This window comes from Nerophis lumbriciformis, linkage group LG01 (genome assembly GCF_033978685.3).
Source record: "Nerophis lumbriciformis linkage group LG01, RoL_Nlum_v2.1, whole genome shotgun sequence".
NCBI lineage: Eukaryota > Metazoa > Chordata > Actinopteri > Syngnathiformes > Syngnathidae > Nerophis > Nerophis lumbriciformis.
The window spans coordinates 37638853-37662416 of NC_084548.2; the positions used below are offsets into that span (position 1 = coordinate 37638853).

General features: G+C 39.5%; 1 protein-coding gene across 1 annotated transcript in view; it reads right to left on the bottom strand.

Moving 5' to 3' along the window:
- The window catches only part of opn7b (opsin 7, group member b), a 165311-nt gene extending 146454 nt beyond the window's left edge, over window positions 1–18857 (bottom strand). Inside the window, exons 1-2 of the mRNA XM_061980761.1 lie at window positions 18732–18857; window positions 12036–12183 (exon numbers count right to left, since the gene is read on the bottom strand). Coding sequence (XP_061836745.1) covers window positions 12036–12183; window positions 18732–18763 — 180 coding nt within the window. The 5' untranslated portion in view covers window positions 18764–18857. The remainder of the gene's footprint in view (window positions 1–12035; window positions 12184–18731) is intronic.
- Window positions 18858–23564: the final 4707 nt, after the last annotated feature.

The following is a 23564-nucleotide window of genomic DNA, read 5'->3' on the forward strand; positions in this document are numbered from 1 at the left end:
AACACGGCAATATGTATTTCTAAGTTAAGCTTAATAGTCATTGTGTCTTTGCTCGCAGACGTTGAACTCTTCAAAATTCTTCACTTTTTACTACAAGTACACACTTTGTGCACACTGCATTTTACACACGTTAACCCCGCTATAAAAAGGAATACTTAGTTATTTTCTATTCTCATCGCAGGGTGTCCAGTCTCGTTCCTCATAGCCCAGAGCAATGAAAACTACCAATTAACTTTGTGTCCATACGGTTCCAGTCCATTTTGGTAAGTATGTACATATTTCCGGTAAAATGTGTGTGTGTGTGTGTGTGTGTGTGTGTGTGTGTGTGTGTGTGTGTGTGTGTGTGTGTGTGTGTGTGTGTGTGCACATCTTTGGGAAGTGTGTTCATGTTACTGATGTGTGAACTGGGCCTGAAAATCTCATACATAATGCATTTAAAAGATGGCTGACATTTGGATGCTTGTCAATTAGAATATGTCTACCCTCAGGGACTGGCCATGTTCACAGATAATCACACACAGGGTATTAAAAAACACACACACACACACACACACACACACACACACACACACACACACACACACACACACACAAACACGCACACACACACACACACACACACTAACACACACACACACACACACGCACACACACACACACACACACACGCACACACACACACACACACACACGCACGCACACACGCACACTCTACAAAAGCCAAAGCACTTTCCACTTTGACTCTAAATGGCAGATGTCCCTTTCGGATTCAGCTTTAATGCACGTAGTCTGAACTCTGTAATAATATTCAGTAATTGCTCACCTTCCTATTGACTTTTACAGTACAATTACCTCTGAAAGTGTGGGTGAAGGAATGTTTCACAGGAGTTGGTAATGCCTTTTAAAGAAGTAACATAGGGGCGTCTTCATTTCAGAAGTTAACGAGGACAGATTCTAGCAAGACCATTTTCATTGTGCATGTGCGGTAGTGAAATGTATTTTGTATGTTCAATGACAACTTTAACAATACAGTAAACCAAAAGGGTATTTTTGCCATCTTTATTTTATCTGACATGAACCTGGCTGGCAATAGAACCGACATTGTTTGTTGTTATTGCAAAAGCAGAACCCACTACATCAGACCTGGGCATTCTGCGGCCCGTGGGCCACATTCGGCCCTTTGTGCGTCACTGTCCGGCCCGCGTGAGGCCAATCATAAATTACAAAATACATTTAAAAAAGTATCTATGTCGAGTGTGCAATACAACGGTGCTGCCTTTGTTTTGAAAAGCGTTATTTGTATTACTTCCGTGTGGACGTATGCGCGTGAGTGAATGTGAACAGCGGCAATCACAAATTACAAAATAAAGTTTAAAAAACATCTATGTTGTGCGCACAATACAACTGTACTGCTTTTATTTTGAAAAGTGTTATTTATGGGCGTATGTCCGGGTGTAACCTGTGAGTGAAGGTGCACAGCGACAAGTGATGAGACGCTAAAAAGAGAAAAGCTGATGACGAATGCCGTGTTTTCAACAAGACATGGACTGCCAAGGATTTCTTTACATAAATTAAAGGTAAAGCCGTGTGCTTAATGTGTGGTACACATGTTGCTGTGTTTAAATAATCTAATTTGAATCGCCACTACATGACGAAGCACGAGGAAAAATACCGAAATCTGTCTGATGAAGAGCACGCAAGGGAGGCTGATGCGTTGATGGTAAAACTGCAAACCCAACAAGGACTTTTTGCCATATTTCACACCCCCAGAATGCAGCTGTCAGGACAAGTTTCGTCATTTCTCACAAAATCGCCTGAAAAAGTAAGGCGTTTTCTGAAGGAGAGTTTATTAGGAGTGCTTATTGGACTCTGTTGCACTGATATAACAGGTGTTGTGCCGGATAATGCACCCCGGCGTAGAATGCACCCCCTGACGGGAGTGTTATATCAACTAAAGCCCACACTTAAAGTTTCCACGTGCAAGATTGAATCTATTTAAAAAAGTTATTTAATAAGAAGCCAAAAGTGCAAAAACAATAATGTTCGTGTTGGAGGAGTTGTGAATGAATGAAATATGAAATCCATTTCGCAGCCGCTGCTGGGCCCTAACATTAGGTACACCTGCAGACTGCAGCACGGATTTCACATTTCGTTCATTCACAACTCCTCCAACACGAACATTATTGTTTTTTTTCTTTTACGGTATGTGCAGTGCATGTCAAAAGTCTCCCGCGTTAAACCGGGATGCATTAAGATGCACGTCATAATCGGATCTTTTTTTCAGGGTCCATGTACACAGTAGCATTCTAATCTGACGTATGATAAAATTAAATACATTTTGCCCATGTAAACAGGAATTCTGACAGTTGCTCTCAAATCACGTCTTGACTCTTGACTTGCCAACAACACACTGAAAAACAGGAACTGTTAACGGCGCTTCAAATGCATGAATAAAATGTCACTTAACCATGGCCCCACCTCGTCTCAGCCCTGTCATTTTATAAGCTTGTTTTGTTCTTAAGTCTGTCTTGTCTGCAATGGCATGTTAAGGCAGGCTATCTTTAAGAAAAACACAAATACTACGACATCCCTGTGGCATCCAGAGTCAGAGCAACTGTGTCACTGTCTGCTCACTGCATGTTGACAGAAAGAAATGCAGTGCTGTAACCTCCCTGCTATGGTGAGTTCGGTGGAAACTTGCGAATCGTGGCGCCAATTTGTTTAAAATGAATTTTATGTTTTCAAATTGCAGGCCAGAAAAGTGTGAAGGACATGAAGAGCAGACACAGAAAAAAGTGCCTTGGGTCCACTTTGCCCATGTAGGAAAATCACAGAAAAGACAACATGTTTAATGCAATCCCCATAACAGATTCATCAATGACACAGGAAGCTTAATTATGGAGCATAAAACTCCCTTAAGAAAGGCATTTGAAATTATTACTACATCTGTGGTGTTGCCAAACAATTGACTTAATGTGTGTATTTCCATGCTGACAGTTGTGATTATAGAAGTTTGTTTTTGATTACTAAACATCCCAAAGACATTTCTATAACATGTTAACAGTTCATAGTTTTACCGTTTGCTGTAAACGGCAGAGGAATCACCTTAATGTGGGAGCAGATAACATGTGTAGCAAACTACTGCATGCACCCAAACAGAGACTCGGAGATAGCAGCTGCTCTCACGTAGCTTACTGTTGCCATCACTGACATTTTTAACCTAGACAAACAGAAAACTGCCGTATCCTTAAAGTGGCTGATGACTGTCACATCACAGCAATGATAACACTGCGTACATTTTCTGAATTTGTCTTCAATTCATCTGGATTTTGTACTTTTATTGCCAAATCCATCATTGCCTTAGTGAAAGTGGTAACATCCTAAAAAATACCGAACATTTTTCATGTGGCAAATGAGTCATTACTTGCTTGCTACCAAGTCACAAGTGCAACTGTAACAAATTCAAGAAAATATAATGTTGCCTCACTCCTCTACAAAATGTTATGCTAACTCGATCAAGTAGTAGACAGTTGCATTAAAAAATCTTCTTCTTTGCACCCCGAACAATAGTTTGGGACTCGTACAATTTTATAGTGTATGTCAGGGCTATTCAACTGGCGGCCCCGGGGCCAAATCCAACCTGGGAATGACAGCAGACATCAGAGAGTTCAGTTCAAAAAACTTGAAAAAGACTACTTCACACTGCAGGTCTAATTCACACTGCAGCTCAAGTCTGATTTTCTTGCCCATAAGCCAGTGTTTTTCAACCTTTTTTGAGCCAAGGCACATTTTTGTCATTGAAAAAATCCGAAGGCACACCACCAGCAGAAATCATAAAAAAATGTAACTCGATATTGACAATAAAAAGTCGTCGTCACAATACTATACTTGTCACAAAGTACGGTCACGACCTGTCACATCACGCCGTGACTTATTTTGAGTTTTTTGGGTGTTTTCCTGTGTGTAGTGTCTTGCGCACCTATTTTGGTGGCTTTTCCTGCTTTGTTGGTATTTTCCTGTTGCAGTTTCATGTCTTCCTTTGAGCACTATTCCCCGCACCATGCTTTGTTTTCGCAATCAAGAATATTTCAGTTGTTGCTATCCTTCTTTGTGTGGACATTGTTGTCATGTCATGTACGGATGTACTTTGTGGACGCCGTCTCTGCTCCACATGCTGTAAGTCTTTGCTGTCGTCCAGCATTCTGTTTTTCTTTACTTTGTAGCCAGTTCAGTTTTAGTTTCGATCTGCACAGCCATCCCTAAGCTTTAGTGCCTTTTCTTAGGGGCATTTACCTTTTGTTTATTTTTGGTTTAAGCATTAGATACCTTTTTTCCTGCACGCTGCCTCCCGCTGTCGTCTGCATATTGTTATCACAACAAACCATTGTCGTCTCACACGACGTGTTCCCGACATCTACAAAGCAATTAGCTCCCGGCTGCCACCTACTGATATGGAAGAGTATTACACGGTTACTCTGCCGAGCTCTAAACAGCACCGACACTCAACAACGGCACATTATTTGCGGATTATAATTACTGGTTTGCAAAAAATATTTTTTACCCAAATAGGTGAAACTACATAATCTCCCACGGCACACCAGACTGTATCTCACGGCACACTGGTGTGCCGAGGCACAATGGTTGAAAAACACTGCCATAAGCGACCAGTACCGGATTTTTTCATGTCAATGTGAACAGTGCAATCAGGAATTTTTCATAACCGACCCAGGCCTCTTTAAAATGTGGATATAAATCGGATATGTATGCAATGCGACTGCAGTGTAAACGCTCCCACAGTCCGGTCGCATTCATCTGACAAGGTATCATCAAAAAGCTATAAACGTAAAAATTATTCGCCAAACTAGACGGTTACAAAATAAATAGTTGACAATTAATCAGATTTAAAGCCAACTAGAATTAAAGCCATGTTTACTTCCATAAACTCTGCAGCACGTGTGATGTCATAACGTAATGTCTGCATGCAGATCAGATTGCGTTCGCATTAGACCTCACATTTTGGTAATGTCAACGACTACATAAAATTATTGGATTTGACAAAATAATCCAAATTGGACATGCAACGTGAACGTAGCCGTATTTGTAGTAGATTCCTAAAAACACTACATGGCTGTCATATAAAGGATCTTTGACAAGATTTTTTGATGTAAGTCCCTAAAAACAGCAGAGCACTATTATTGTACAGACAAGGCTATTTTTCAGAATTTAGTAACGCTGACAAGTTAAATGTCCACTGCAGAAGATGCTGGTTCTACGGTATATAGGAAATAAGAATAGGAAAAGGAAGATGTCTGGTCCCCCGTTTCTCAGCTTCCTGGAAATGTGGCCCCCCCAAACAATTCAGTTGACTTGCCCTGGTGTATGTTTATATTCCTGCTCTATTTTTAACTTCCATTTTCACACTGGAGCATTTTACAGACCTCATAAATCTAAAGTCACTGCGGCCAGTATTGCTCCACATATCACTCAGTTATCTTGCATTACAGTGAGATAATATGTCTGTCTTGGGGGCATATGTGAAATGTTATTTGCTTGTGTAATCCTTATATTATTATATGATATTAGAACACAGGTAAGTATGGTTAGTTACTTTAAATGGACCAAGACCAAAAGATTTAGTGATTTTTAAGAAGTAGTAATACTGACCATCAATAATGGCGACACAGTAATTATTTTTTTTGTATGTATTAAACCAGTGTTTTCCAACCACTGTGCCGCAGGCCGTGAGATATTGTCTGGTGTGCCGTGGGAAATTATGCAACTTCACCCAAATAGTCCCAACAATATTTTTTGCAAATCAATAATTATAATAATGTACCGTTGTCTAGTGCCTGTGCTGTGTAGAGCTTGGCAGGGTAACCATGTAATACTCCATATCAGTAGGTGGAAGCAGGTAGTTAATTGCTTTGTAGAAGTCGGAACGCGTTGAGGATGGTTTGTCGTGAGCACAGCGGGAGACAGCGTGCAGGTAAAAAGGTATGTAAAGCTTAAACCAAAAATTAACAAAAGGCAAGGCCCACTAGGAAAAGACACTGAAGCATAGGGATGGCTATGCAAAACAAAAGTAAAACTGAACTGGCTACAAAGTAAACAAAAACAGAATGCTGGACGACAGCAAAAACTTACAGCGTGTGAAGCGGAGACGGCGTCCACAAAGTACATCCGTACATGACATGACAATCAACAATGTCCCCACAAAGGAGGAAAGCGTACGCACAACTTAGATAGTCTTGATTGCGAAAACAAAGCAGGCGCGGGCAATAGCACTCAAAGGAAGGCGTGAACTTGCTACAGGAGAACACCAACAAAGCAGGAAGGGTCACCAAAATAACAGTGCAAGACAGGAACTAAAGCACTACACACAGGAAACAGCAACAAACTCAAAATAAGGCACGACAACGCGGTGGAGTTTAATTTTTTTAACCTTGCTGCTGGTGGTGTGCCTCCGTATTTTTTTTTTATGAAAAAAATGTGCCTTGGCTCAAAAAAGGTTGAAAAACACTGTATTAAACAATTGGACAATATGGTGACCAGTCAATTGTAAATTTGAAATAAATAAATTATAATAAAAAAGCTGTCAAAAATATAAAGAAAACTCTCTGTCCCAATTTGGTTGTTGGGGCCCTTTTTTGTGTGGACAATATGGTGACCAGTCAATTGTAAATTTGAAATAAATAAATTATAATAAAAAAGCTGTCAAAAATATAAAGAAAACTCTCTGTCCCAATTTGGTTGTTGGGGCCCTTTTTTTGTGTGTCTAATCGGCAGTCTTTTTTTGTCTGTCTCCACTGCTGTCCGTGGAGGAGGGAAATGGGGGAGTTCCGTCTCTCATGCTGCACGATAGTTCCGCTTGGCTCGCCACCCAGCTCCTGCTGGGAATGTCCGAATCTGGTTACCTTAGCTTTCCCCAAGGGGTCCAGTGGTGGAAATATGGTGGGTCTATTCCGGAACCAAAAAAAACCCTGACTTATAAGTGGATGAAACAAGATTTCACTACTTATGTTCAATTTCACTAATTACCATTACTACTAATTTAGCTGAGTCTTATCGCCAAAAGTGTAGTTGCACAACAAATATACTTCCAAGCTCAAATGTCCACTCAAGAATGTGTCTTAAACTCAAGTGTTCACTTACAGTTTCACCATAAATGTTTTCAATTGATATCCCTTTTTTGTAGTTCATACGGACATCTAATGAATTCACCTTGATTCCCATTTTCAATACTCAATATTGTTACAAATCACATTGACGAAATGTATTACATTTCAGCTTAGAAAAGAAAATTACATCTGTCTTCCCACAATAATGTATTGTAATGTATGTCTGCTCCTAGTGGGACTGAGCCGGAAAATGTAATTTCAGTTCTTATATGTCTTGCACATGTTAAGAATGGACAATAAACAGCACCTTGAACCTTGAACTTGATATGGTCAAAATTGCATTAAATGCTAAGAGACATTAAATCTCTGCGTGCTATGACGTCACTCCTTGCACCGGTTTACAATGAGAGACTGCACTAAATATTTACCTCTTTTACACAATGCAAAATGCATTCAGTGAATAATACAGACTAAACACAAATATCATCTGCCAAACAGTATTTATACTAATCGTTGATTTGCATTTTAATGGCGTTTCACCTTGCCAGCTTGGTGGAAGTGTGTCGCACTAAGTTAAAGTACCAATGATTGTCACACACACACTAGGTGTGGTGAAATTTGTTCTCTGCATTTGACCCATCCCCTTGTTCACCCCCTGGGAGGTGAGGGGAGCAGTGGGTAGCAGCGGTGCTGCACCCGGGAATCATTTTTGGTGATTTAACCCCCAATTCCAACCCTTGATGCTGAGTGCCAAGCAGGGAGGTAATAGGTCCCATTTTTATAGTCTTTGGTATGACTCGGTCGGGGTTTGAACTCACGACCTACCGATCTCAGGGCGGACACTCTACCCACTAGGCCACGCATTTCTAAAGAATATAACACACACACATGTCACAGGGAGAACACGCAAACTCCACACAGAAAGAGCCCGAGCCTGGGAATTGAACCCAGGACCTTTTCGCAGTGAGAGATGAACACTAACACTATACCACCGTTCTGCGCTCCCAAGTAACCTGTAGAACATTCACACACAAAGTGTCTTTTGAGCATATCATGGCTGTTTGGGTTAAGTTTTGAGTCTCAGAATTGAAGTCAATGAGTTACTGTACATAGCGTGTGTGTCAGAAATCAACAATTTAAGTAGAATATGATGTACGGTAAATAAGCCGCATAGACCATATATCCATATTGCCTAAATGTATTATTTTCTCAAATGTTGGCACGAAATAAACTGACATATAATTGAGGTATGGTTCAATTGTGCCATTTAAAATGCATTACTCAATTTTCTTTTTTGCTGAGATAGAAAAGAGACACATCTGAGAACTCAAATAGTGAGAGTGAGAGAGAATATGTGCTGTACTGTGTAATCTACTAATACAAATTTAAATCAGTCAATCAAAGAGTTTACAACTTTTAGTTGTAACAAAACAGCTACTGTCAATAACTTGCAATCTGATTGGCTATCGCAACTGTCTCTCAACTCTATGTGTTCTCAAATTCATCCGCTAACGGTCCCGATGAGTAACCAATCACAGGACGCGTAAACATCATGTTCAACGTGAGGCCATCTAGAAGGCCTTACTGACACCAACTCGTGATCTGATTGGCTATGGCAACTGTCTATCAACTGTATGTCCCTGTTCACTTACAGTGCACGGACGCCTGCATTGTTGATTCTGCAGGCGTCTGGCAGATTTCGTACAGCATGGCAACATAAGCTAGCTGAATTCTGATTGGATACAAACTAAAACTCAAAACAACAGCACTGGAACAAGCATACTATGACATGCAGAGAATATGAATACGTTTAGATATTTAGGGAAAGTTAATTAAAAAATAATTTTATCTTTAATTATGATCATGATTTCTGGTTATGTTAGGCCAGCAGAGAAGGCCTGACGGGCCACCAAAGGATTTTTGTTTTCCTACGAACAAGATGGCTATCATCTGAAAGCATGGCACGGAGCAACCAGAAAGCAATAACAGAAAGTGATTGCATGACTGGGCTTGTCTCAAAGCTAATCGGGTTTGCTGATTGGTTAACTGGTAAACACATCCAATTTCATTGGCCTATTAAGGAGCTTGCTTAGTAAATACTTCACTGCAGCTTGTAAAATACAGCACTTTACATTTCAGTTTTAAGCTTTTTTTTTTGTTTTAACGCACCTCACTTAACTATATTTTCTGGCTTCAACAAAAATGAAGTAGTCTAGTAATTTTAATAGGCTTTCATTTATTATTCATATTTTACCCTCTCTAATAGGAAAATATTAAGGCTGACTACACTAGGGATGTTTTGGTAGAAAACAAGAAAACTACAAACTAAAGGAAACCTGGCCTGGTGAAGCCTGAGGGCTTATTGATTGCCACAATCTGATGATCAGCTGCAGGGAAAACTGCTTGTAGCGTACTCACTGTCCCAGTTGCACATTTGTTAACTTGAGCCAAATTGCAAAGTTGCCAGCTGAAAATAGTGGAAGTAAAAGAAGCACTGAAATGTGTGCAATGTGGAATATTTGTGACAGATGTGCTAAAAGCAGCTGATTGCCAGCAGCAACGATAATACTTACAAAGGTATAAATATGTGATATGCTGATGACCAATAAATGTAGGGGTATGATTAGTGTGTTGTGTGTTGGTTTTACACAGACATACTAATTAGTCTAGTCAGAGGGAAGTGGAAGAGAGGTTTGGCATGAACATAGTTTGCATTCATTCCATAACCCGCTTTGTAGTTTTTGACTTGGTCGATCCGGTCCAAGCCTGCAATGTTCTCTCTAGATTGTGTGTGTGTGTACATACACACACACACACACACACACACACATATATATATATATATATATATATATATATATATATATATATATATATATATATATATATATATATATATACACACACAGTTGTGCTCATAAGTTTACATACCCTGGGAGAATGTATGACTTCTTGGCCATTCTTCAGAGAATATGAATGATAACACAAAAACCTTTCTTCCACTCATGCTCAATGGTTGTGTGAAGCTATTTATTGGCAAACAACTGTGTTTACTCTTTTTAAATCAAAATGACAAAAGAAAGTACCCAAATGACCCTGATCAAAAGTTTACATACCCCAGTGTCTTTGATCTGATAACATACACAAAAGTTGACACAAACAGGTTTGAATGGCTAATCAAGGTTCCAATCCTCACCTGTGACCTGTTTGTTTGTAATTAATGTGTGTTTATAAAAGGTCAGTGAGTTTATGGGCTTCTGACAGACCATTGCATCTTTCATCCAGTGCTGCACAGATGTTTCTGGATTCTGAGTCATGGGGAAGGCAAAATAATTGTCAAAGGATCTGCGAGAAAAGGTAATTGAACTGCATAAAACAGGAAAGGGGTATAAAAAGATATCCAAGGAATTGAGAATGCCAATCAGCAGTGTTCAAATGCTGATTAAGAAGTGGAAAATTAGGGATTCAGGTAGACCAGCAAAGATTTCAGCCACAACTGCCAGGAAGATTGTTCGAGATGCAAAGAAAAATCCACAAATAACTTATACTGTATAGCAATTTGGTTAACGTATGTATGTTTTGCTCTGACTGTTGTATGAGTTACTGAAACTTGGTTCCACATTGGCATTGATACCAACGTGAACAGTAGTAACCAAACAGCAAAAAGAAGTACTGTAAATTCCGGACTACAAGCCACTACTTTTTCCTACTCTTTGAACCCTACAGCTTATAAAACAGTGCGGCTACTTTATGGATTTTTCTTCGCCGATAGCCATTATGCAAGTATTTTATTATTTTTTCTAAAACATACAAATACACTAAAAAGGTGTGTTATGGTTTGTGTTATGGCGCCATCTTTTGCACGAGTTTGCTCACTGCAGGTGCTGCAGTGTCCTTCCATTTAGTGCTTTCAACTGGAAGTACAAGTGCTGTTCTGTCTTTTAAGTTGTCCATAGCGTACCTAAGGAGTGTTCATTCATCACCCCATGCAACATTGGTTAGTTTTGCAGTATAACTAAAACAATTCTTACCTATTAAACCGTCCCATGTGCCATTTCTGTAGGAGTGTTTTCATGCATATTTGTGCGTGCTATCGTAATATAATTAAGTTAGCATTGTTAGCATGAGCTAATATGCTCACACGTTTATGAGTGTCTGTGTTAGTATTATTAACTTAAAATGAAATTCTTCGATTGTATCAGTTTCACAAATGTATCAGTAAATTCACCAAAACGCCACTGTGGAGTTTTTGAGTCTGTTTAGCTGATTTGAAAGGTAGCTTCCACGGCTTGTGGGTCCATGATGATGACTTCTATTTTGTTTGATCATTTGTTTTACTGCCATGTAACATACACCATTTGGAAACAATTAGGTATGTAAAACATTAACAAAATCTTTTTGTGCGGCTAATATATGAAAACGTTTTTTTTTTTTTTACTTCTAAAATTTAGCCAGTGCGGCTTATATGTGTGCTCTATAGTCCGTAAAATATAGTAGCTATGGGTGCCTAATTTCAGTGCTACTGAATGCAGTCTCAGCCAGCTGCAACAAGTGCTTAGTGCAGGTATTATGCAAGTAAAGTCAGCAGCCCTCATAACACCACTAGCGCTGCACTTCTCATTATGTACCAATGACGATTATAGGAGGTAAGTAAGTCTGTGTCAGAAGTGGTAAGCATGTGTGAGAGAGTAGCATAATTTCAAGACTACAAGCCACAACTTTTTTTCTATGCAATGAACCCTGCGCTTTATAAAATGCTGCTGCCAATTTATAGATTTTTCCGGGTTCACAAGCCAGCAATAAACTAAGCCCCGTCACATCAGACAATAGCTGAACTGGTCAAGGTGGACCAATGACAATTAAACGCACACACACACACAACTATTTGGTCAGCCATTTAGCGTGTTATGCACTCACCTTCATCGTGGCGAAGACATGACGAAATTCACACAACACAGCCCCAATGCTTACGGCGATCGACCCGGCCATCAAGTAAGGAACAGCTGCCGCACGAAACGGAAATCCACCACCACCGACAGGCCCCAAAACAAGAAGATTGCATCGCCTCGAGACAAAAGGGAAAGCAAAAATGAGGCCGAGAAAACGCGGAACGAAGGAACCCCAAGTCCCTTTAACTGCGACACCAAAGAAGACAACCCAGCGGAGGGGACGAAGACTGTGCTCAATGACTTTTGAGGTGGGCTACTACCAGAGGTGGGTAGAGTAGCCAGAAATTGTACTCAAGTAAGAGTACTGTTACTTTAGAGATTTATTACTCAAGTAAAAGTAATGAGTAGTCACCCAAATATTTACTTGAGTAAAAGTAAAAAGTATGTTGTGAAAAAACTACTCAAGTACTGAGTAACTGATGAGTAACATACACACACATATCATATATATATATATATATATATATATATATATATATATATATATATATATATATATATATATATATATATATATATATATACATATATACACATACATTGATATATACAGTATATAATTTATATTTATTTATTTTGCCGTTTTTGTTTACAAGTTAAAGGTGTTTTAATGAATATACATGCATGTTTAATACATATAGATTCCTTTCTTTCATGTTGACAAGAATATAAGTTGGTGTATTACCTGATTCTGATGACTTGCATTGATTGTAATCAGACAGCAGTGCTTAACGTCCACGTTTTCAAATGCAGGAGAAAAAAAGTTCCTCCTTTCTGTCTAATACCACATGAAAGTGGTTGGTTTTTGGTATCTTATCTGTCCAGCTTCCATATTCGTTTTTATACACTTTACAAGAAATACATTGGCGGCAAACTCCGTAGCTTGCTAGCTTGTTTGCGCTGGCTTTCGGAGACTCTTATTTTGAAAGCGCAGGCGCGATGGAGCGGCACTTTTATTGTGAAGACAGGAACTGTGCAGTCAGTCTTTAGGCTTGTGACGGGATGTACGTTTGAAATAAATAAGTGTCTTTTTTCCTTCACACTTTTGATTGATTGATTGGAACTTTTATTATTAGATTGCACAGTACAGTACATATTCCGTACAATTGACCACTAAATGGTAACACCCCAATAAGTTTTTCAACTTGTTTAAGTCAGGTCATGTGACCGCCTGGCTCTGTTTGATTGGTCCAACGTCACCAGTGACTGCATCTGATTGGTGGAACGGAGTGAACGTCACTAGTGACTGCATTTTATTGGTGGAACGGAGTGTAACGTCACCAGTAACGCAGGCACTTTGAAGGTCTGTCTGACAGACCAATACAAACAAAGCGTGCATTAACAGATCAATAAAAATTAGTAGCGAGTAGCGAGCTGAATGTAGATAAAAGTAGCGGAGTAAAAGTAGCGTTTCTTCTCTATAAATATACTCAAGTAAAAGTAAAAGTAAGTTGCATTAAAACTACTCTTAGAAGTACAATTTATCCCAAAAGTTACTCAAGTAGATGTAACGGAGTAAATGTAGCGCGTTACTACCCACCTCTGGCTACTACAGTATATGACGTTTTGGAGGCACGGTCTTTTGTAAAAAAAAAAAACAACAACTAATTAACACAAACACCTGTGTAAATATTCCATGTTTCAACGAGTACACCTGCAACCTTTATACGTACACAAAATAACATTTGTCCAAAAATTAAGTGGGTGCGGCCTATATGTGCGGAAAATTACAGAATTTCTTATCTGAGAGATAGTGTTTGTGTGTCTGTTAAAGTGTGGTTGTCTCCATTTTGTGTTGAGCAGTTTAAAAATAAACATTTGCATAAGGCAAACACATTGATAATATTAAAAACTTGAAAATTATCTGTTTATGGTACATTAAATAAAGATAAAACAATTATATTTGCGATTAATTATGAGTTAACTACAATTTCAACCGATTGACAGCCCTCATTTTTGACCAAAAAAGCCTACCAGAACAGATCCACTTTTGTCTGTTGACGTGTGCAGGGGTTTGGTTGTGTAAGGCAGTGTTTTTCAACCACTGTGCCGCGACACACTAGTGTACCATGAAATACAGTCTGGTGTGCCGTGGGAGATTATGTAATTTCACCTAATTGAGTGAAAAATATGTTTTGCAAACCAGTAATTATAATCCGCAAATGTGCCGTTGTTAAGTGTCTGTGCTGGTTAGAGCTCGGCAGAGTAACCGTGTAATACTCTTCCATATCAGTAGGTGGCAGCAGGTAGCTAATTGCTTTGTAGATGGTTTGTCGTGATCACAATATGCAGACGACAGCGGGAGGCAGTGTGCAGGTAAAAAGGTATCTAATGCTTAAACCAAAAATAAACAAAGGGCATTGAAGCTTAAGGATGGCTATGCAAAACTAAACTAAAACTGAACTGGCTGCAAATTAAACAAAAACAGAATGCTGGACAACAGCAAAGACTTACAGTGTGTGGAGCAGACGGTGTCCACAAAGTCCATCCGTACATAACATGACAATCAACACCAAAATAGGAGTGCAAGACAAGAACTAAAACACTACACACAGGAAAACACCAACAAAACTCCAAATAAGTCACGTCGTGATGTGACAGGTCGTGACAGTACACCTACTTTGAGACAAGAGCTATAGTGATGCATGGTTGGTCATGGTTTGAATTCATACCCAACAATTGCGAGAACGACTTTTTACTGTCAATATCAGCTGCTGAGTTTCATTGTTTTATGTTTTCTGCTCGTGGTGTGCCTCGGGATTTTTTCAATGAAAAAAATGTGCCTTGGCTCAGAAAAGGTTGAAAAACACTGGTGTACGGTGAAGATAGACACTCTGCTGCCCTTTGGTAAGATGACAGACACTTCTGTGTTCTACTTGAATGTCAGAGTGGAAGAGACAGAAAAGCTATTTGCTTTCTGCTTACTTGTTTGCAGACATCAGCACACCACACTTTTTTGTGTCACCTTTAGGGGCAATGATTAATCGACTGGCAAGTGACAATACATGCTGTCTTACTACTATGATTTCACGCTGTCTACATTCTGCACAAAACTTAACAATACCGCTTGGTTGAAACGTGTCAGGCTTGTGACTGACAGGTAATACGCCCAGTAGCCCATCTGTCAAACTAAATCAACTGGAATAGAAGTCGGCTTTTCTCCCTGTGTTCCTAAACAAGATACATGGTGTGCTAATATGGACATAAAATGCTAGATGAAAATATAAAATAATAAAGAAAAACCACATCCTTATCAAGTTGCTATAGTCCCTAACCACACAGATTAATTAGCTCTTGCAATTTCTCTTCAACCTCGCTTTTGAGCAAAATGGCCTATACACGCACACACAATCAAGACCAATAGTCGGTAGCAAAGTAAGGCGTGTTATCTAGAAGACTTGCAGTAGATGCCCAGTGATCTGATAAAGAATGACCTTGATGATTCAATGCTATGAGGCAGTTAAACTGTTCCATTACCATGATTGCATATGACATATCACTCCAAAAAGCCTGCCCTTTGCACAAAGATGAGAAAACTGCTGTTCACACATCTGTACTGTCTAGCAGTAATACTAACTGTGTTGTATCACTACACTGCATGAATAACACAATTTAATAATGAATCATGCAGTGTCAGTGCATGCAGAGAGCACGGTGTTGACTTGTTGAATTAATGAAAACCAACTAGGATTTTATTGTCCACAACATTTACGCAGGAGCATAAATGCATTCATCGTTTGAGTGTTCTGAATATTTTATTAAATTGTTTTCATCCTAAATAACTATCCATAATTTAAATATTCATTTTTCTTAGAGTTGGTTGCTTTCGTCTTTGTGGTGAGTGCTTGTTTTGAATCAATTGTCCCTTTGTATTAAAATGTGTCAATCATCATGTGTCATTTCCAGTTCCGAGCAGACCAATAAATTCTGATGCCTGCTCTCTCTCAGTAAAATATGAAAAGAAGCCCGGCTAATACTTGTCTTTTATTGTTCAGGGTTTTGTGGTCTTCATTGGGGGAATTGGGAAAACACATTTGTCAAACAGAAGCGGGTACCAAATTTCTACCGGCAGCAGGACTATCAAATCTTTGTCTCCCATGTGGAATATTGGATATGGTTTCCATCATTATTTCAGGCGGTAGCACACATTTCGTGTGTGTTATATACCCTCTCCAAATACAAAGAGATGTGATCCTTCAACCTGCCGTGGTCTTGTCTGTCCAGCAGTTATTGTTAATAAAATCTTGTGAAAAGTTTGCACCTGATCTGTGTGCATCTTGTGCTAAGCTTCAGTCCTTCACTTGGATCCAGTTGGCACCAACGGTGTGTGAGGAATTATGCTTTTGTGTCGTACAGGTTGTTCATAAAACAGTGGCGGCTGCTGGTCTTTCAAGTAGGGAAGGCTCATTTTCGGCTACTCTCTTAACACAAGTACAGTCTCCAATTACAGAAAGAAGATATACAAATGGCAGATATTATAAAGAAGCATCACTTAGAGAATTGTAACATTCTCCATATCAACTCGACGGAATGCAACTTGAAAAACGGTTTATATTTGAAGATCGCTGACTTGCTCATTTTCCTGTCAATCGAAAAAGGGATTCAGCCTCATACGGGGCATTTGCGTTCAGGCCAACTCGAGGCCAAGCCCACTTTCCATTCACTTCTAGAGATGCTTGGCGTCCGTGGGCTGGACAAAGCCAAGCATTTATCTAAGATAGACAGTACTATCAATAAAGTACTATCCATCTATCTATCTATCTATCTATCTATCTATCTATCTATCTATCTATCTATCTATCTATCTATTTATCTGAGTGAAACCCACTCTAAGCTCCCCCATTGAAGTCAATTGACGCACAGCATCAACACTAGACTAATAGACTAAAAAACTCCTTTGTCCCACACGCCATCAGACTGTACAACTCCTCTCTGGGAGGGAGTTTGGGGGGGGGGGGGGGGGGGGGGTGTACTAGGATGACAGGGGATGCAAAACAATGACAATACTGAAATAAACTGCAACAAAAAACAGTGCAATAACAGTGCAATACTTTTTCATAACATGGTCACTATACTGCCTAGTTTCTCTTGTTATATTCTTATTTTTACTGTTATATTTTTATTCTTATTGATGCTTTTTATTGTTATTCTTATTGTTATATTTTCTATTTTATTTCCATTTACACCCCCATTATTTACTTTTTAAATTCAATCTCAAGTCTGTACACTCCTGCTGGAATTTTAATTTTCCTGAGGGAACTCTCCTGAAGGAATCAATAAAGTACTATCTGTCTATCTAACACTGTTTAATGCACTGTGACGCTACCACAAAAATACAAGGAAAATTGTATCAGCTGTTGCGAAAGTAGCTGAATCTGAACAAAAGTTGAATGGATTATATCACATATTTATTAGTCTATGACATGTAAACACAAAAGTATATATTCAACCACTTATTTTTTTTATTTACATTTTAGGGGAAGCTGAGCTTTTTCTTGAACTATACAGCAATCGCCACTGCCATAAATAAATTCTGGACAGATTGGCAGCATATGTCACAAGAAATAATGATTGACAGTGAGACCGTAATGCTGACACTATAAAATCTTACAGTGCAAAGTGTATTAACACTAAGCCGTGTGTGCCGCACGGGAATTGAGGCTCTTATCCCCATTGATGTACATTAATAACCTCTTCTCTCCCTTGTAGTAGGTACCATTGTCTCTTGAGGTACAGCCGGCAACTATGCCAATATAGCTGCCGTAATTATTCTATACGATCAGTATTAGTGGTATGAATGTTGGCAAAAATACAGTAGGTCTTCATCATGATTGATCGTTCTCACCCTTATCTACAATCATTCTGGTCTTTTGTCGTAAGTCAAATGGTTGAGATGAACGGCTGCCCTGCACGGGGACTTAGTGCAGCACAAAGGTTGAGATTTTTTTCCCTTCCCTTTATCACTAGAGTCATCCTGGAACTCTCCATTTGGAAAGTGTTGTGATATAAACGATGTTGCCATGTAAAACCATGTAAGTGCTCCACTTCTTTTTAATGTAATCATAAACAGGCAGGACCGCGACATTTGAATAGCGCTATTTGTGTCGAGAAATCCATATTGGAAGCATATTCACACTCCTGTGGAAGGAGATGGAGAACACTTTGTTGCCCGTTGATTACCATTTCAAAGAATGTATAGACTGAATGTGGATTCTTCTGACGCCTCATTGTACTCTGAACATCACATATGTTGTGTTAAACATCCACCGCTTCATGCCGCGAATGCAGGAGGTCATGTAATCCACACCATCAATTCTTAGAACTAGCTGTCACCTGCAGGGCTCAGATTGTGGCATGCACCCTCTCAACCTTTTCAACAAGCGTATCTCATAGATAGCAACTCATTCTAATCTCTGAGCTCCACTTGACAATAATCCGAAAACCGCCGTTGAAAGCTGCAGCGCTGTGAGGCAAAAGAAGCATTAACTGTATGGACACACAAGCAGAGCGGTCAGTTAATACGAGAAGAGAGGTCAAATCACAGCCAATGAACAATGCAACCTAACCCTGGGAAAGTTCCTTCGCTGATCTTTTTTCTGAATAAACCAGGTTCATCAGATGAAAAAGCAAAGTTCATGAATGATACAAAGACTTGTGTGCCTACCTTAGTGAGAGGGTGTGCTGGCTGGGGATCATGGGTGTTTCACATCCAGTGCGTCAAACCTTCAACCACGTGCAGGCAAATGAGGAGACTTTGCGTGAAGCTGTTCGGCAAAGTGGGCTGTGTACGGGACCACAGAATCCACCCGTAGTAAGCAAGCAGCAGCAGCAGCCCGACAGCTGTGCTCAGCTCGGGGAGATCCGAGAGGCGACAGATTAAGAAAGACGGGCTGCTGCTGCTCTCTCCTCGACCCTGCAGCTCACAGTTACTCTCCCAATCTCTGCTGCTTGCTCAGCTCTCCCTCTCTACTTAAATCTCTTTCTTGTACACACATGGAGTCGTAACGCTGCACACCCCCACTCTCTTCTCCACTCTCTCACACACATGCACATACACTCCCCACTCAGGGTGACTTCCCCCAGCGCAGTTTGTCCTTCAATGGGTGTCATTATCACACCGCTTTATTGACTACATTAATTTTATTCTCATATTCCTACTTTTTCAAATGTCAAGTACAAAATGAAGAGAGAGGGTTAACACCAAAAAGATGAGTGAGGATTGTACAATTTTATACCTGCTTGGAAGGGGGGTCCCTGCAGGGTGGGTAGGGGTAACACGGGTGACACGGCATTACTTTGAAATGCAAGTGAAATGTCATGCTTAATGTTCTCTCCTGAGCTCAGTTACTTGCCACTGGCCAAGGCACACTGGTGTGTGCGGCATGTTCGACGCAAATGTAATTGTTGAACACTCTCGAGGACCTCTCGGTGAGCGTTATTCATGAAGAAAAACAGAAACAAAAGACTTCACATCTGTGGTGGTTCCAGGGCTCTGGGAGGGGAAATGGATAATAGAACATATTCATCATTTCATGTGTACAGTATCTTTAAATATGAATTTTCAATGCACAAAAACACCCATGTGTGCTTGCTACATATACGATATGAGGTGGATAAGATACAATTGATACATTAAAGGGGAACATTATCACCAGACCTATGTAAGCGTCAATATATACCTTGATGTTGCAGAAAAAAGACCATATATTTTTTTAACCGATTTCCGAACTCTAAATGGGTGAATTTTGGCGAATTAAACGCCTTTCTATTATTCGCTCTCGGAGCGATGACGTCACAACGTGACGTCACATCGGGAAGCAATCCGCCATTTTCTCACTTTCGTCGGTGTGTTGTCGGAGGGTGTAACAACACGAACAGGGACAGATTCAAGTTGCACCAGTGGCCCAAAGATGCGAAAGTGGCAAGAAATTGGACAAAATTTGTTCAAAATACGAGGCTGTGGGGAAAGCCGACAAAATGGTCAGTCGTTTGTTCCGCACACTTTACCGACGAAAGCTATGCTACGACAGAGATGGCAAGAATGTGTGGATATCCTGCGACACTCAAAGCAGATGCTGACATCAACTCCAAAACTGGACAGATCAGCTTTCAGGAAAAGAGAGCGGATGAGCGGATGAGGGTATGTCTACAGAATATATTAATTGATGAAAACTTTATTCATTACTCGCGGTTTTACGTAAATTATTATACATAAACAGTGTTTACCAATAATTTAGCTTAAAAACATTATTTTTTTTCAATCATTCGAGTACATTCGGGTAGTCTTGTGTAATGCAGTATTTTGTGTTTATTTAGATATGGTTAACCTGAGTGCTGAAATCGTGGAAAAATCTATGTTCTTAGCGCGCCTGGAATGGGCTGTCTGCACTCTCAAATGTATTTCATATGCTGTAAACCTAGTTCATAGTTGTTAGTTTCCTTTAATGCCAAACAAACACATACCAATCGTTGGTTAGAAGGCGATCGCCAAATTCGTCCTCGCTTTCTCCCGTGTCGCTGGCTGTCGTGTCGTTTTCATCGTTTTCGCTTGCATACGGTTCAATCCGATATGGCTCAATAGCTTCAGTTTCTTCTTCAATTTCGTTTTCGCTACCTGCCTCCACACTACAACCATCCGTTTCAATACATGTGTAACCCATATGGAAATATAGTGTCACTAATATATTCACCTATTATTAATTTCTAATATATGGTGTGCCAAAGTCACTATTGTCACTTAAAAAATGTTAAAATTGATTTGTCAAAGTCATGTGGTCACTACAGGGTTAAATTAATTATGTATGCACGCAGCACGTTATTCACATGTTGGCCAGTAGAGGTCGCATGCACCTTTGTCATTCCCGGCATTCCTTCACTGAACGTCACAGTGAAGGCACGCGTCATATCGTTGCGTTGCAAAGACAAAGTTTTATACGTTAAAATACTTGTCAATTTTCAAACCGAGTGTTGGAAAAGCAGCATAAGATAGCCTGGTCCCAGTGGGAGCCGGATTGCTGTGTTTTGTGCTGCTGAGAACTCCAATTGGTGCTTTTGTCTGTCCCCTGGGGTTTTGGGAGCCAGTCCCAGTGAGTGAGAGTCTGCGGAGAGGGAGCGTTTGGATGTGGTGTGGCCAGCTGCATCGGTCTCCACACTCTGCAGTGATCTATAACTGAACTGATCCACCATCAGAGTCGCAAGTATCGAACCGAATCAGTATGGAATAACGGATTACAATAGAACTAAGGATTCCCAACCAAGGAATATAGACAATGTTCAATTCAATACTACCCGGGTAGATTGTATTTTTTGAAAGGACAATTTAAAAAGGAAATTTCTTCTATTTTGCTACTTTTGAATTTTGCAACAGAGCTCTATTTTTATTTTATTTTTGGGGGGTATTTTCAATTTAAAAAGCACACTGTTCATGTGTTATCGTTTATTATTGTGCAATAAATTTGCCAGCAGTTGTTCTGTGGTCCACTAAGTACGTAACGTCTCATTGCGAGTCTCTCAATTATACAGCCAAGAACCTAGCAATCTTAATTGTTGTACTAACCTGCTATCCTACAGTAGGGGTGCTACACATGCGTAATCTGTTGAATCGCTAAAGCCGCTGAAATCCGAGTCTGAATCCAAGCTAATGTCGCTATATCTTGCTGTTCTATCCGCCATGTTTGTTTGTATTGGCATCACTGTGTGACGTCACAGGAAAATGGACGGGTGTATATAACGATGGTTAAAATCAGGCACTTTGAAGCTTTTTTTAGGGATATTGCGTGATTGGTAAAATTTTGAAAAAAACTTCGAAAAATAAAATAAGCCACTGGGAACTGATTTTTAATGGTTTTAACCCTTCTGAAATTGTGATAATGTTCCCCTTTAAAATATTGTGTATTATATCAGTGAAGTTCAGGTTATCACTATGTGACATATTTATGAGATGGAAACTTTCAACAATTAATATACTGTATGGACAAAGCACAGTTTTTATGCTAAAAGGGTAGAGGTGTATAGATGTGCATAGGGTGCCAAATGTAAAAAAACCAGTCATACCTTTTAAGCAGATATATTTTCTGCTAACTTTTCTAACATTTAACACACTTTTTTCATATTTAGGTCATTTTCATCACAGGTTATATCTAAATGTTAAATATATATGTCATATATATATATATATATATATATATATATATATATATATATATATATATATATATATATATATATATATATATATATATATATATATATCCACATATATATATATATATATATATATATATATATATATGTATATATATATATGTATTGTTGATATATATCACTCAGTGTTCACTGAAGGCATCAAAACTATGAATGAACACATGTGGAGTTATGTACTTAATTAAAAAAGGTGAAATAACTGATAACATGTTTTATAATCTAGTTTCTTTAAAATAGCCACCTTTTGCTCTGATTACGGCTTTGGACACTCTTGGCATTCTCTCGATGAGCTTCAAGCACACCTGTGAAGTGAAAACCACTTCAGGTGACTACCTCTTGAAGCTCATTGAGAGAATACCAAGCGTGTGCAAAGCAGTAATCAGAGCAAAGGGTGGCTATTTTGAAGAAACTAGAATATAAAACATGTTTTCAGTTATTTCACCTTTTTTTGTTAACTCCACACGTGTTCATTCATAGTTTTGATGCCTTCAGTGACAATTTATAATGTAAATAGTCATGAAAATAAAGATAACACATTGAATGAGAAGGTGTGTCCAAACTTTTAGCCTGTACTGTATATATGTATATACATGTTAGATATAAATGCTAAATATACATGTTAAACATAATCCAAATGTTAAATCTAAATGTCTTGCCAATTGTAAAGATGATAATGGGTTCAAATCAGGGGGTGTTGTTTTGGTTTGTGAAACCATTTGAGGCACTTGTGACTAATGGCTATATAATAAATTGTAATTGATTAACATTTAGAGCATATGAAAATATTCCACCAATCTGACGCCTCTCAACCGGAAAGACGCGCCCACATCCCTGCCACATTCCGGGCGACTCATCCCAGTCTCTTCACACTCGGCTGCGAACCGATCCAGTGAGAGCTGAAGATCCTGGCCAGATTAAACCATCAGGACCACATCATCTGCAAAAAGCAGAGACCTAATCCTGCAGCCACCAAACCGGTTCCCCTCAACACCCTGACTGCGCCTAGAAATTGTGTCCATAAAAGTTATGAACAGAATCGGTGACAATGGGCAGCCCTGGCGGAGTCCAACCCTCACTGGAAACGTGTCCGACTTACTGCCGGCAATGCGGACCAAGCTTTAACACCGATCGTACATGGAGCGGACCGCCACAATTAGACAGTCCGATACCCCATACTCTCTGAGCACTCCCCACACGACTTCCCAAGGGACACGGTTGAATGCCTTCTCCAAGTCCACAAAGCACATGTAGACTGGTTGGGCAAACTCCCATGCACCCTCAAGGACCCTGCCGA